General features: G+C 40.7%; 1 protein-coding gene across 2 annotated transcripts in view; it reads right to left on the reverse strand.

The window, feature by feature from the left end:
• Positions 1-15,351, reverse strand: part of KAT2B (lysine acetyltransferase 2B) — a 108,041-nt gene that overhangs the window by 64,042 nt on the left and 28,648 nt on the right. For both annotated transcript variants that reach the window (XM_021674562.2, XM_012466720.3), the window contains exon 2: positions 11,845-11,971. In XM_021674562.2, coding sequence (XP_021530237.2) covers positions 11,845-11,971 — 127 coding nt within the window. The remainder of the gene's footprint in view (positions 1-11,844; positions 11,972-15,351) is intronic.

A 15,351-nucleotide genomic window follows, 5' to 3' on the forward strand; every position in this document is an offset into this window, starting at 1 on the left:
AGAGCAGACTTGATAAAAATTAAAATGCTTAAGTGAGACCTGAGGAGGCTCATTTCCCTCTGAGTCTGCCCATAATGAAAGGTTTGTAGTTTTGTGACTTTTTTTTGCATTTATTTATTTATTTATTACCATCATGCAAAGTGTGATCTCTCCTCAAAGCTCTGTGTGAAACCCAAAGCTGAAAGGAATAGCGAGGTGGAGATGGGGGAAAATGTAAATAAAGCAGCCACAGTTTCCCAGAAGAGAAGAAAGAGGCTCTACTGTACAAAGGGTGAGTAACTTTCACAGCAGAAGAGGATATCTCTTCCTCTGAGGATGAAATAAAGGTAGGTCTGGAGGGGTAGGGGGTACATTGAGGCAGGAGGATATTGTATGAATAAGGTTAAGCTTCCTAGAATAAACTATGAGGTGTAGGAAGATCAAATGAAAATAGATGGAGTGAACAATCTGCTGGAGAAGGGGAGAAAAAGGTCCACACAAGCTGCTATCAAGGAGAAACTTCCCTGTAATAAGAAAGCCGGAAAAGAACAGCTATGACTACGCTACATAAATATGCAGTTGTCTAAATGTGCTGACTTCTCAGACTCTCCAATGTGGCCCCTCTCCAAGGAGGCCAACTACAGATCCCTTTCGACCAAAAATCCTTTTCAGTTCTCACCTAACTCAATTTCTGAGCAACTAGCGCTGAGCTTTTCCTTCTCAACAATACACATCACCAGCTAACCTCTTCTCCAGCTCCAATCTTCCCCGCACCCCACCTTGCATCCTCCCTAACCCAACAAAATAGGTGCACCAACTTCATGGAAAACAACTCAAAGACCAAACTCCTCATGGCCCTCCTCAAAATGGCAGCTACCTCTTGCTGGCCCCATTTCTGCCAACGAGCCCATCATTCATTCCTTCAGTGTCCTTCACCTTCTGCACATTACCAGCCACCAGATTCTGCTGAGCTTCCTCATCCTCTCTGAGACACTGTGTTTCCCTGTCCTACCTTTGTGCCATTGGGATCTCAAACCTACAGTAATAAAATAGCCCTGAGACTTTTCTCTCTGCTGCCAGAGTAGTCTTCCTAAACTACCACTTTCCTTTAACAACCCCATCTCTACCAAATTCAGAGACTACTCCTGGCTCTTCGGGGCTGCTGACCAGAATTAGACTTGTCTAACCTATCTCTGAACTTACCAGTCACCTAATTAATCCCAACCCATATCAACACCCAGGCGGACCTCACTCTAACTGCAAAGCTCAACTATTTACTATAGTGACAATCTATTCATATTAAACCAGAAAGACTCACTCATTATTAAAAGAAACCCTACTCTTAATCTTTTATAAAGAAGACTTTTTGATGCAAATTGGCTCCCTTCAATTATCTAAAAGTATGTTTTCTTAAAGAGACATGCCTCTATTATTTACAAGTCTAGGAGCATATTATTAAAAACTAAAAAAAATAAAAACCTGTAAACTACAATGCACAAATCTATAGAGGTCAACCTGCCACAAAACTCAAGCTATGAAGTCACTGCTATTTAAAGCTTTGATGTATTGCTCCCTAATTTAACCTCCCTCATCAAAATGTGCATCGACGTACACTGTTATCAGTAGTGAGAGAATATTACCTTCTCCCACGCTCTGCCTACAGTGGAGAACCATCCTTGGTAATTTAATCAATCTTTTGAAAATTAATAAGAGTTCCCCACTGTTTCAATCTGCATTCAATGGAAGGCCCAAGAAGTTGTTTGTTTTTCATATTACTGGCCATTTGTATTTGATCTCCTGTGTATTGCCAATTTGAGTTCCTTTGCTTGGTCTTTTAGGATGTCAATCTTTTCCTTGCCACTTTGAATAAACCTTATGTAGTAACCTTTACTCTGCCATATTCATCACAAATGCTTATGTATTTGGTGAGGAGGGGTTCGTTTGGTTTATTTGGTTTGGTTGTAGAGAAATGTTAATTGTTTTAGAAAGTCACACATGTGTTTGGCAGTTCTTTAAGGTTTTGCCTGCAAAGGTTTTTCCTACATAACCAAAATATAACAAAAAATGTATTTTCCCTACCTCTTTAAAAAGTTTGTTTTTAAAATTTAGAACCTTCTTCCATCAAAATGTCAATGTTATAAAAGTTAAAAAATAAAAACGCTGAGGAACTCCAGATTAAAGACTAAAGAGACATGACAACTAAACAGATATGGGATTCTTGCCTGGATGCTCAATGGAAAGGAGAATATGTTATAAAGAACATTTTTGGGTCAACTGACAAAATTAGAATACGAACAGTAGATTAAAGTATTTTATTAATGTTAAATTTACTAAAGTTGATAATTGAACTAAGGTTATTAAGAGAAAACCTTGGCCAGGCGCAGTAATCCCGACACTCTGGGAGGTTGAGGTGGGCAGATCACTTGAGGTCAGTAGTTCGAGACCAGCCTGGTCAACATGCTGAAACCCCTTCTCTACTAAAAATACAAAAATGAACCAAGTGTGGTAGCAGGCACCTGTAATTTCAGCTACTTGGGAAGCTGAGGCACGAGAATCATTTGAACCCAGGAGGCAGAGGTTGCAGACAGCAGAGATCACTCCATTGCACTCCAGCTGAGTAACAGAGTGAGACTCCGTCTCAAAAAAAAAAAAAAAGAAAACCTTATTATTAAGAACTATATATTGAAATATTTAGGGGAGGAAGAGCTATGATATGTAAGTAACTTATTCTCATATAGTTGCAGAAAAATAAATTTATACATAGAGACACATACATATGTATTTTTATATATATATGACTCTATGTACATTTATACATATATAAATATGTGTGTGTATATATATGTGTGTGCCAACAAGAGGAATGTAAACAGTCACTTTTAATATTGCATACTTTTCCTCCATCTGAATTTGATCATTAAAAAATCCTTTTACTTTAAATAATCTTCCAAGGGCCTGATACAAAACATCAATATACACTAATTACCCAATTTTGACCATCCTTGACTTGTGGCAAAGCTTATTCCTTTTGGTGGGCCACAGTTCCCCCACTGTCCACTTTATGTGAAGGGCACAAGAAAGCAGACAGAAGGTGCAAGTGAGTGGACGAGGGAAGGTTCTGCCTTCTTTAGATCTCCCCAGAAGGGTATGCCTTGGCACCTCTCGGTGCTGTGTCAGACTTGCAAACACCCAGGGTGCCACAGAGTGACCCGCCATACGACTGCTGCCAAGAATCACGGTGCAGCTGTCACCTTGCTGAGAACAGGAAGCACACTGTCACCATGTGCTGTGACCCTCACTAAGCTCTGGCTCCATGTATCACTGGGCTGCACTTCTCGTGAAGACAGCCAGCCAGTCCTCACATGCCCTGCAGTGTGAACAGGCAGCAGCTGGGCAGGCAGCTAACACATCCCTGCTCCTCTAGACCAGAAGCAAATAACACAGGAGGATTTAAAAACTGCTCAAATACATTTTTTTTGTTCATGGGAATTTGGCGTCAAGGCTAGAAGAGGTAAAATTAATGACCGCAATGAAATCTGTCACACTGACTAATGTGCAAAAGGCTTATCATTTAAAAGTCATTTCATCTTCTGTAATCTCAGATCTGGAATGGAAAAAGAAAAAAAAGAGAGAAGCCTCAGAGTAAGAGCCCATTAGATGAGAGCAATCCAAGAGAAATACAATGCAAGCCACATAAAGCATTCCAGTAGCTGTGTTAAAAAAAAAAATATGTGAAATTCATTTAATAATATATTTTATTTAATCTAATATATACCAAGGTATTATTGCTTCAATACGTATGCAACATTAAAAGTTACTATTTACATTCCTCTTGTTGTACTAAGTCTTCAAAACCTATGTGCATTTCACACTTACAGCACAATTCAAACTGGTGAAATTTCAGTGTTCAATAGCCACACATGGCTAGTGGCTACTGTGTTGGACACTGTGGGTATGCATTAAACACTTTGAAAGCTCCTCTGCAAATAAATGCAACCAACCCTCATTTTAGCATTATTGAATTCAATGACTATTTATCAATAAGCAAAATTATGCCCAATGAACTAAATATATTACAAACTAGAGAAAAAGTCAACTCTTAATCACAGTTCAGTACAGATTGGTATATAATTATAGTTATATAAGAAGGAACATTCCCAAAGAGCTCTAAGAAGGCCTTTATTCTCTCTACAGAGTTCTGGCAGAAAATGAAGGAATGGCATTGCAGGTGGTGTGAGCTTCCAGATCTACGGCAGAGGCAGGAGGAAGTTCAAAGAACCTTCGGAGAAATGGAGTAGCCTGATGGTCAAAATGCAATGAAGGTAATTGGAGAAAAGGAGAAAAGCTTTTTTGTTTGTTTGAGACGGAGTTTTGTTCTTGTTGCCCAGGCTGGAGTGCAATGGCACGATCTCAGGTTACCACAACCTCCACCTCCCAAGTTCAAGTGTTTCTCCTGCCTCAGCCTCCTGAGTAGCTGGGATTACAGGCATGCACCACCATGCCTGGCTAATTTTGTATTTTTAGTAGAGACAAGCTTCTCTTTGTTGGTCAGGCTGGTCTCAAACCCCCAATCTCAGGTAATCTGCCCGCCTCGGCCTCCCAAAGTGATGGGATTACAGGCATGAGCCACTGGTGACTCAAAGCCTGGAGAAAAGCTTTGAAGATAGAGAGGCCTCAATGAACTGAACCTGCATGCTCAACTACAGATCACCCATCACTCTGAGGATAACGTGAAGCTCAGAGAGGTTAAGCAGGAGAATGTCATCACATTGTATTACTACTCTACGGGAAAGCCAGGTATGCAGGGATGGAAATAAGAACTCCAGGAGCTGCAGCAGACACGCCAAAGAATGACGAGGAAAAGCCTAAATTCAGCCAATGCTAGAGGGAGGGACTTGAAGGGAGAATCAAACAGGACTTCATGACCAGAAGAAGGCAGGGAGATATAACTTATCAAATGAACAGAGAAAATATTACCATTGTTATCCCCTTAACTCCTGCTATGCCCGACCCACAGCTCCTGAAAACTCTGAAACTGGCATCTGAAAGGCTGCATTAGCCAACAGAGGACACCCAGCCAAGATGAATATGCTGGCTCATTCAGGAGGCTGTGTCTCTGTGCTAGCTGGGCCCCATGTTTACATCCTTTGGCATCTGCACAGTACATGTGTAAATGGCAACTGAGGGGGTGATTATACGGTACAACTCTATGCAAATGTATGGCCACAGAAAATGTGTTGAGTCAAATGATCTGCCTAAATGATTTAAATATTTGAAATATCCATGAGAAAAATACTGGTATTTTCTTCACAATACTCAAGAAGTAAGCTCTAGTGTGACTGTTAAAGCTAGCTCTTGACCTTCCTTAAAAAGCTCTAGGAGTCTCAGGCCAGTTGCGGTGGCTCATATCTGTAATGTCAGCACTTTGGGAGGCCGAGGCAGGTGGATCATCTGAGGTCAGGAGTTTGAGACCAGCCTAGCCAACGTGGTAAAACCCCAACTCTACTAAAAATACAAAAATTAGACGGGCATGGTGGTGGGTGCCTGTAATACCAGCTACTTGGGAGGCTGAGGCAGGAGAATCACTTAAACCTAGGAGGCGGAGGTTGCAGTAAGCCGAGATCATGCCACTGCACTCCAGCCTGGTGACAGAGTGAGACTACCTCTCAAAAACAACAACAACAAAAAAGCTCTGGGAGTCTCTTGGAACCAATTCTGGTTGTAGTGTGAGGGGTCTGCCCAACTTGAAATTTTAAGAGTTAATAGAAAAGAAATTTCCTACTGTAAGCAAGCAGGTAAGCAAGGTATCTATAGTGACAAAAAAATGTCAGTTCCCACTGCTGAATGTGTATATGTGTGTGTATGTGTGTGTATATATATATACACATACACACACATATATCAGAAAAAGGTGATGAAGGTGCAGTGGCTGTAATCTCAGCACTTTGGGAGGCTGAGGTGGGCAGATCGCTTATGCTCAGGAGTTTGAGACCAGCCTAAGCAATATCACAAAAACCTGTCTCTACCAAAGATACAAAAAAAAAATTAGCTGGGCATATTGCTGCATGTCTGTGGTCCCAGCTATTTGGGAGGCTGAAGTGGAAGGATTGCTTGAGCCCAAGAGAGGGAGGTTGCAATAAACAGAGATGGCGCCACTGCACACCAGCCTGGGCAAAAGAGAAAGAAAAAGGTGATGACACTGAAAAATAATCAAAAGACTTCTATGTAAGTCTTCTAATAAAATACTATTACTAGACAAATTTAATAATCGGTATGTTCTGAAACAGTTCAAAACAATGGACTCCAAAATGACAACAGAAATTCCAATTATGTTTTGATCACAATGATTTGTTTCCTACTTTCCTGCTCATAAAAACAGGCTGCTTTTTATTTTCTTTTTTATTTATTTGTGGTTTTTTGAGACAGGGACTCACTCTGTCACCCAGGCTGGAGTGCAGTGGTGCAATCTCGGCTCACTGCAACCTCTGCCTCCCAGGCTCAAGCCATCCTCCCTCCCACCACAGCCTCTCGAGTAGCTGGGACTATAGGCACATGCCACCACGCCTGGCTAATTTTTGTTACTTTTTGTAGTGATGGAGTTTTGCCATGTTGCCCAAGCTGGTCTTGAATTCCTGGGCTCAAGCAATTCACCTCCCAAAATGCTAGGATTACAGGCGTGAGCCACCACGCAAAACCCAAGCTGTTTTTTAAATAGCAATCCCAAAATAAGAAAATCTTTATTAATACTAAAATAAGGAGAAATGTTTGGACTAACTAAAGCACTTTGTTAGAGCCCTTTGTCAAATTTTTGTAAACTGAATTTTATTGTGCCAATCCCAAATATAATTTCAGAGAATGGACTAGAATATTCTAAACCAGCACAATTCAATAGAAATATAAAGTGAGCTATATAAGTAATTTTAAATTTTCCAGTAGCAATAATTTTAATAATATATCAACCCAATATATTCAAAATGTTATTGTTTCAACATATAATCACCACAAAAAAATAATTACTGAGAAATTTTTCATTGTTTTTGCATATGATGTCTTCAAAAACTGTGTATTTTACACTTACAGCACATCTCAATTCAGAGTAGACACATTTCTTTTCTTTTTTGTTTTTTGTTTGTTTGTTTTAGAGTAGACACACTTCATGTGGCTAGTGGCTACCATATTGTACAACACAGGTCTAGACCAACCATTTCATTCTGTGGATGGAGACATTGAATGGCAAAAAAAGGTTAAGGAACTTGGTAAATTGCGGGGCCAAGCTAGAATTCTTTTCTTGGTTTGGTTTGGTTTGATTTTGTTAGAGGTGGAGTTTTGCTCTTTCTCCCAGGATAAAATACAGTGGCCCCATCACAGCTCACTGTAGCCTCAAACTCTTGTGCTCAAAGAGCATTTCAGCGTCCTGAGTAGCTGGCATTACAGGCACGAACCACCATAGCCAGACAGGCTAGAATTCTTATTTCCTAGTTCCCAACTGAATGTTCCTTCCACTTGATCAGACTATCTCACTCCTGTGTCTTATGTCCATGAAACACAGAACAGTACTAAATTATGGCAGGCCAAGGATGTCTGGGATGAAAGAAAGTTGTCAGGAGACTACATAAAACCAGAGCTCCAAAGAAAATATATGGCTGAGGGGAAAGAAACCCAACACTTAATCAACAGAATTGATAGCATCTCAATCAATAAGCCAGAATGTTTTGTTTTGACAAATTCAAGAACATTACATATTGACACCTGTGTACAATTACTGGTGACTAAATCAACCATGTTCAGAATGGTGACTACTGTATGTGAAAACAGAACGACAATGTATATACCAACTGAAAGGTATTTGAGAATTCAGGCTTGCATGATTCCTAAAAGAATTCCCTAGACCCAACTTCCACTTTGTCGGTAACAAGAAGATATCTGCATGAATAAGATAAGAAAAAAATGTAGGAAACTTGCTAAAATACTCTGGCAAATAAAAGCAGGGGGTTAGATAAAACAAAATTGGCGGCCGAGCACGGTGGCTCACGTAATCCCAGCACTCTAGGAGGCCGAGGCGGGCGGATCATGAGGTCAGGAGTTTGAGACCAGACTGGCTAATATGGTGAAACCCAGCCTCCACTAAAAATACAAAAATTAGCCAGACATGGTGGTGCCTGCCTGTAGTCCCAGTTACTCGAGAGACTGAGGCAGAAGAATCTTTTGAACCCGGGAGGTGGAGGTTGCAGTAAGCCAAGATCGTGCCACTGCACTCCAGCCTGGGTAACAGAGACTCCATCTCAAAAAAAAACAAAATTGCCAAATGTGAAAAATCATTAGAGCTGGGTGCTGAGTACGAGGCAGTTCATTAAACTAGCCCCTCTGCCCTTACAGGTATTTGAAACTTTCCCTTAAAAAAAAAAAAAAAGGGGGGGTTTTTTAAAAAGCAGATGTAGTAAATGAACTTTCGTTAGTGTAAATAAATAAATAATAAATAAAAAGCAGGGGGAGGAGGGAGGAAGGAAAAGTAAGCTCAGAAAAAGGTTTTTTAGAGCCCTTATACTAAGACAATAAATAAACACTGGCATTCCAACACTAATTCCAAGACCATTTGAAAATGTGCAGTAATTTCAGTTTTAAGAAAGCAGACTAAAGAATAGAGAAAAAAACGAAGAAAGGAAGGAGTAGGGGAAAATATTTTTTAAACACCCGTACCCCAAGTACCCTGAGAAAAATCAGTCAGCAACTCAACGTACATCCTTCCAGACCTTTTCCTGATCATATATATTAAAATATATGTGTGTGGTACAGTATGAAATATATTTGGTCTTTGTCCCAGTTCCTGTCACAAGCTCTTAAAACCGCTGAGATTTCCTGAGCAGGAGGAATATCTTACGTTGTTCATCATGAGCCCCTTTTGAGCATACTTGAGTCTATGCTAATGAGGTGACTTGAGGTATAGTGCATAGATACCCCAGGACGAAGCTGCTCACCAGGGAGACCAAGTGATCAGAGGATTAAAGGATTGGAACCTTCAGCCCCACCCATCAGCCTACAAGAAAGGTAAGGGAGAGAAAGTGTAGAGATGAAGCCCTATGAAAAAAAAAAAATTTTTTTTTTTTTGAGATGGAGTCTCACTCTGTTGCCCAGGCTGGAGTGCAGTGGCATGATCTCAGGTCATTACAGCCTCCCCCTCCCAGGTTCAAGCGATTTTCATGCCTCAGCCTCCCAGGTAGCTGGGATTACAGCTGTGTACTACCACGCTCAGATAATTTTTATAATTTAGTAGAGACCAGGTTTCACCATGTCAGCCAGGCTGGTCTCAAACTCCTGACCTCAAGTGATCTGCCCATATAGGCCTCCCAAAGTGCTGGGATTGCAGGCCTGAGCCAGTGCACTCAGCCTTAAAGTATTTTATTTTCTAAACTAATATAATGGGATTATACTGATGAAACATCAATGCTGTTCCTGAGTCAGCATCCTGTATTTGGGAAAGGACCAACTTCTTAGCTCCCTGGGGTAAAATTTGGGGTTAGGTACATGACAGGCATAATCTCCTCCACTGGGTATTTAAATCCTGAACCAATACTCACAGGGACAGAGGCAGTTGGAGCTGAATCCTAAATCGTTCAGTGGCAGCAAACTGAACAGAAGGTCCGTGAACTTCTGCAGCTGAGATCCCCAAACCAGATCAAAACTTGTTTTCCCACTGTTTTCAGCTTCTAGAAGCTACTAGTACCCTTCTTATATGCATTGTTTTCTTATTTAAGCTAGACTGTTGTTTGAAGTAAAAGAACGCTGACAGTGTTATAATGCCACTAATACTAATAACATCAGCTAATAATCATGTATTTATATGCCAGGTACTATTCTAAGATTTTTACTTATCTCATTTAATCCTCACAATAATCCTACAAGGTAGATATTATTAGTATTAACCCATTTCAGAGCTGAAAAAACTGGTCCAGGCAGATTAAGTAATGTGCTCCTGTGCTCACAGCTACTGGTTATAGAACCAGGATTTGAACCCAGGCTGATAGATCCAATAATTTAGTCCTAAATTATAAAACCTCCTATCAAGCTGCTTTATTCCCTGATTTCTTCACAATCGTCTCCTACATTGGAATATTTAGGTGTTTCATGCTTTTTATTATCATAAGTAAGGCCGTAATACACTGTCACTGTCCTTTTAGTTTGCAGGAACATCCTAATTTAAACATAGATTAAATTTTTGGCATGGATTTGCCAGGTCAAAGGATATGTGCTTTTTTTTTCATTCTTCATTCTTGATTTTGTATTGCAGAATGAGGGCATTTGGTTTCAAAGCTTGTTAAGAAATAAAAAAGGAAACAAAGTTGGCTCTTTTTTTTGTGAAGCACTGTTTCTGCCTTCAGGCATTCATGTGTGTTTACGTGCTCAGAATGGGGACAATCTGCTCAGCTAAGAAAGAAGGAAGATCCTGTTTTAAATGTTAATTGATGTAGGATAATAGGATTTCCCAATCAATAACAAATACACTTCAAGCCTAGGGCTTAAGGATTTTAGTCCAGCCTTTTACTACAGTCATATTTCCTGAGGCAATCCTAAACTCCATTCATAGATAGTGTTATTGTTGCTGCTGTTTTAAAAAAGGTATATTATAATCAAGGACAGTTCTCTAACTTTTGAAATTTTGCTCTATATTGGGTACTTCAAAACTCGGAGCTTACATTATTTGAGATACCAGTTAAGTCGACAAAATGACAAAATTATTAGTGTGTTTCTTTTGTGAGATCAGGACTATTCTTTTTTCAGAAGGTTACTTCAATGTGATGACTTCTTGGGAAGATCACATTATCTATTTTTATGCTCTGTAAATATTAAAATACTCTCTGAGTACAAAATAAAATTTCAGATGACCTAACACCATGCTAACCTTGGAGGCTACACCATTTCTCGTAAGCAGGAAGCGCTAGAGAAACGATGGTATAAGCAGTCACCCACTTATAAATGATCAAGTGGAAAAAGCAAGTACCTTAGTAAGAATGTTATGCCCAGTGCTATGTCCTTGCAGTCATGGACAGCAAACTGGCCTTGTTGACATTTTGGGGGAGACTGTATAAACTGAAGGCGGAAAAGTAAGAATACTTTTCTAAGATTCTTTGTAGACTGAAATCTTAGTATCTAGGGAACACTAATTCCTCATTAACTTTTATCTACTCAAAGAACATATGATTTTTTTTTAATATTTGAATCATAAAACTAGTATTGGGACACAGAACAACAGATGAGCAGAGTCGTTTTGAGTAACTGCAGCAGGGCCTACCGTGCCAGACTGACAATGATTATTTTGCAGGCTCAGACAAGAAGGTTGAAAGGGAAACCACCAGTAAACATTCACCAAACACAATGAAGAGCAGCCCAGTGAAGAAAGAGCTATCAGATACACAAAACTAAGGAACAGGAAGATAAAATGAAGCACCCCAGAAAGTGCAGGGCAACAGAAATAATAATAATGATAATTATTATCATTAAACCAAGAACCAGTTGGCTGAGGTTTCAACCCTGAGGTCAAAGACCCTCAGACCCCAACCCTCAAATGAATCAGGACATGTTACACATTATTCATGCTAACTAGCTCGATTGTCATGTTTCATCTTACTTGGCAACCCCCCAGTCCAACTCCGCTCTTGAAAGGAAGAAGAGACAGAGTCACTGCACACAGTGCAGCATTTGTCTCTGACAAGAAGCCCTTCCCAGCAAACTCATGAGACTAGAGAGACTCTTGTTGTTGGTCTCATACAGAGGTACACAGCATTCAAATTTGGTGAACACACAGAACTCAGTAAGCATCTCAGGCTACAGTGAACTTTTTACACTTTCCTTGAAGATTTGGGAACTTACCTAGGGCATGGCTACAACTCCGACAGGATTCCGTTAGACTGACAAATATTTGCTGCAGATCGGCTCTCGGGGGAGTGGGTGAGGGGTTGGGGTTTTTCCAGCCATTACATTTACAAGACTCCTCGGCCTAAAAAAGGAATAAAGAAAGAGACAAAATTATGTAACAGGCAGCCATGGACTGATGGTTTTACATGAGAACAATGCACACTAGTTACATAACAGCTACCCCCTCACCCCTGACTTTGCTGTCTTCCATATACGCAAAAGAAAAATAGAAAAGTCAATGGTGGTATTTGATTTGGGTGCGTGCTTTGCTTTTTGTTTTCTTTTCTTTTCTGCTAGCTGGAATCTGCATGCTGCAGTTCACATAGCTGACCCACACACTTTGCTACCACTGACCCCAGTGGGTGTCCAGGAAGCGGTCAGCTCCAAGAAAATCCATCTCAAAAGATGGACTTTCCAAATCCACAAGCCAGACTCCTGATGTCCCACAAACATGGCTGAGGTCTAGACAAAGGTTGAACCTTGCAGGCTCTAAGGCACCAGGTGCATTTCTGCCCCAAAAGGGAAACCCATGGAACAGAAAAAGTTAGCAATCTTAGGAAGATGAGACAGGGCACACCCAGCAGAAGCCAAGTCTGCCGGCTCCTCCAGGACTTCTGTGAGCTCCCAGCTTTAGAAATGAAGAAGGCTTCATCATGTAGTCCTGGGTTTCTACATATATATATCTCTCCAGGTTTCCTGTTAGAACACCATTATTTTAGCGACACTTGATAGAAAGCTTCCTTAACTTTATCTACGTACTCTTCATACTTCCCTATGTTTGTAGACAAGGGTGAGTATGATCTGGCCTTCTTGAAGTGATCTGACCTATGAAGTGGAGGGTAAGCATGAAAAATTATCAATTATTCTACCAGGTACCCCACTGTGAGCTTCAGCCAGTCCCAAGGTATGAAAAGCTAGAATGCTTGCATTGAATGACCCCAGTCACTTATAAAAATAATTCTTCCGCCCCTTCTCTACTATTCTTTAGCACTCCAACACTCTCACCATTTATTTACTGCTTCAAGCCAGTTGTTGCTGGGAAACCAGATGATACATTGTTTGAATAACATGTAACACAGATGAAGTCACTCTAGGGGAGAGCCTTCTACATATACTATCCAGTATGGTAGCCTCTGGCCACATGTGGTTACTGAGCACTTGAAATCTGGCTAGTTCAAATCAAAGTGTACTGCAGTTGTAAAATTGCAGGTTTAGAAGACTAGCGCAAAAAAAGTAAAATATATCATTATCGATTTTTATATTATATATTGAAATTATATGTTTAAATGTATTATTTTATATATATGGGTTAAAGAAAAGATATTACTAAAATTGACATTTTTACTTTTGTAACACAAGTTATCAGAACTTTTGTTTTGTTTTGTTTTGAGACAGTCTCTCTGTGTTGACCAGGCTGGAGCGCAGTGGCATGATCTCCGCTCACTGCAACCTCTGCCTCCCAGGTTCAAGCAATTCTTGTGCCTCAGCCCCCTGAGTAGCCAGGATTACTTTTGGTGGCATTCACCACCACGCCCAGCTAATATTTGTATTTTTAGTGGAGACAAGGTTTCACCATGTTGCTGAGGCTGATCTCAAACTCCTGACCTCAGGTGATCCGCCCATCTCAGCCTCCCAAAGTGCTGGGATTACAGGTGTGAGCCACTGAGCCCAGCAGCATACGTCTAACTTGAAGAAAATTTCAGAGTGGCTGCTGCTTTGACCTCATACATAAAATTCTCAAAGATAGCGATCATTTCTGAAGGGTATATATGTATAACAGTATAAGAAAAGAGAATAAACCATTGGCAAGGTAAGAAGGGTCACAGTAGAAGAAAAATCTGCTTTTGAATATGAGTCTCTTTCAGTGGGCCCTGTGAATCTGCAACACCTAACCTGACTGCTTTTCCCATTTTGTATTAATGAGGATGGAGAAGACAGGGCCAGGAGAAGCACCTCCATCAGCATCTCCATAGCTACAGCCCCCAGTGAGTAGCTCAAATGGCCCTTTTTTGTCTAGGCATAAGGCAGGCCCGACTCTTACCCCCAGAGTTCTCTGTTGCCAGGATGAACCTGGCCTTGAAATTCTCTGCCATGAGCCATCCACCTCCTCAGAGGTTGCAATGGCTTCTGAGGCCATGTTCTTGAAGGAAACTGTCATGAGAACTTACACTGTGAAGAACAGCAGATTATGGCAAACCAAAATATACAACTTTGGTATAAGGGTTATTAAAATGCAGATAAAAGAAAAGCTCTCTGCCCTCCCCCTATCTCCCCAGAAGCAGAACATAAATTCTTAAAGGTATCCTTCCTTCCCTCTCTACCAGGAAGGATAGAAGTTGATCACGGAGGCAACTCTATACCTTCAGCCGGGACCAGGTACCAGCGGAACCTACATAACAAAGCTTGCTAAAACCAGCCCTGATCTACCATTGGTTCCCCCATATACTTGCTTTCCCACAATCTGCTGTCCCTACCAGCTCAAGGTCCTTTTCCTTTGTCTCCTCACTTCTCTAAAAATTTACTATTCTATGCTGAGATAGCCTATAAGCCCAAGTTATAACCACCTCTTTGAGTTATTCCTCACTGGGTGCTCCCATGTTCATGCACAATGAATATATCAATAAACTTGTTTTTGTTTTTCTCTTATTAATGTCTTTTATTAGTCTAACTGAAAGGGCCCCAACCGAGACACCCAAAATGGTAAAGGGAAAACAGCTTTCTTCCCCTACAAAAGTATCACTAAGTTTTTGTAGGGTGAGAGGAAACCACCCTTACTGTGGACCAGCCTCTCTCAGTTGCCGCATAGCTACTTCCAGGAACTCCCTAAGCCTCCAGCTTTTCCGACTAGTTGGTCTGATTCACAACCCTTTCCCCAAGGGCCTTTGGTTTGAGAAAGAAAAATGACAAAACAGCCCCAACAAAGCAATTAAGTATGGCAGGCCAAACCTAGAAGGAAAAAACAGTCGTAACCAAAAACCTTTGAGTTTGGAGAACTGCATTTCAAGCCAGGGAGTTATGCACATTGACTCATTCTTTCAACAAAATTTATTCAGGGCCTACTACATGCCAGGTACTACTGACTAAGAAACCAAGATCCTGCTCTCCTGGAGATTACGTTAGGGGCGGCAGGGGATGGGGAAAACACGATTAACACAAATAAGTAAATTATAGAATATATTGGAGAATGTGACAGGGCTATGGAAAGATAAAAGGACAAGTACAGGGAACTTAGCAGAGGCTGGGATAGAAGGTATAATTTTAACCAGGTCTTTCTGAGATGACCTCAGAGCAAAGACTTGAAGAAAGGAGGGAGTGGTCATTAGGTATCTGGTTTAAGGGGAAACAGCTCCTGTTAAAGCAAGAGAGTGCCTGGCTTGCTCAACAGACACTAAAGGCTAATGTGACTACATCACAGTGGGTAAAGATGTGTAGAAATTAAGCCAGACAGGGTCGGGGTGTGGC

Source organism: Aotus nancymaae, unplaced genomic scaffold (assembly GCF_030222135.1).
Source record: "Aotus nancymaae isolate 86718 unplaced genomic scaffold, 86718_ANA_hifiasm-v0.15.2.pri h1tg000019l, whole genome shotgun sequence".
NCBI classification, from domain to species: Eukaryota; Metazoa; Chordata; class Mammalia; order Primates; family Aotidae; genus Aotus; species Aotus nancymaae.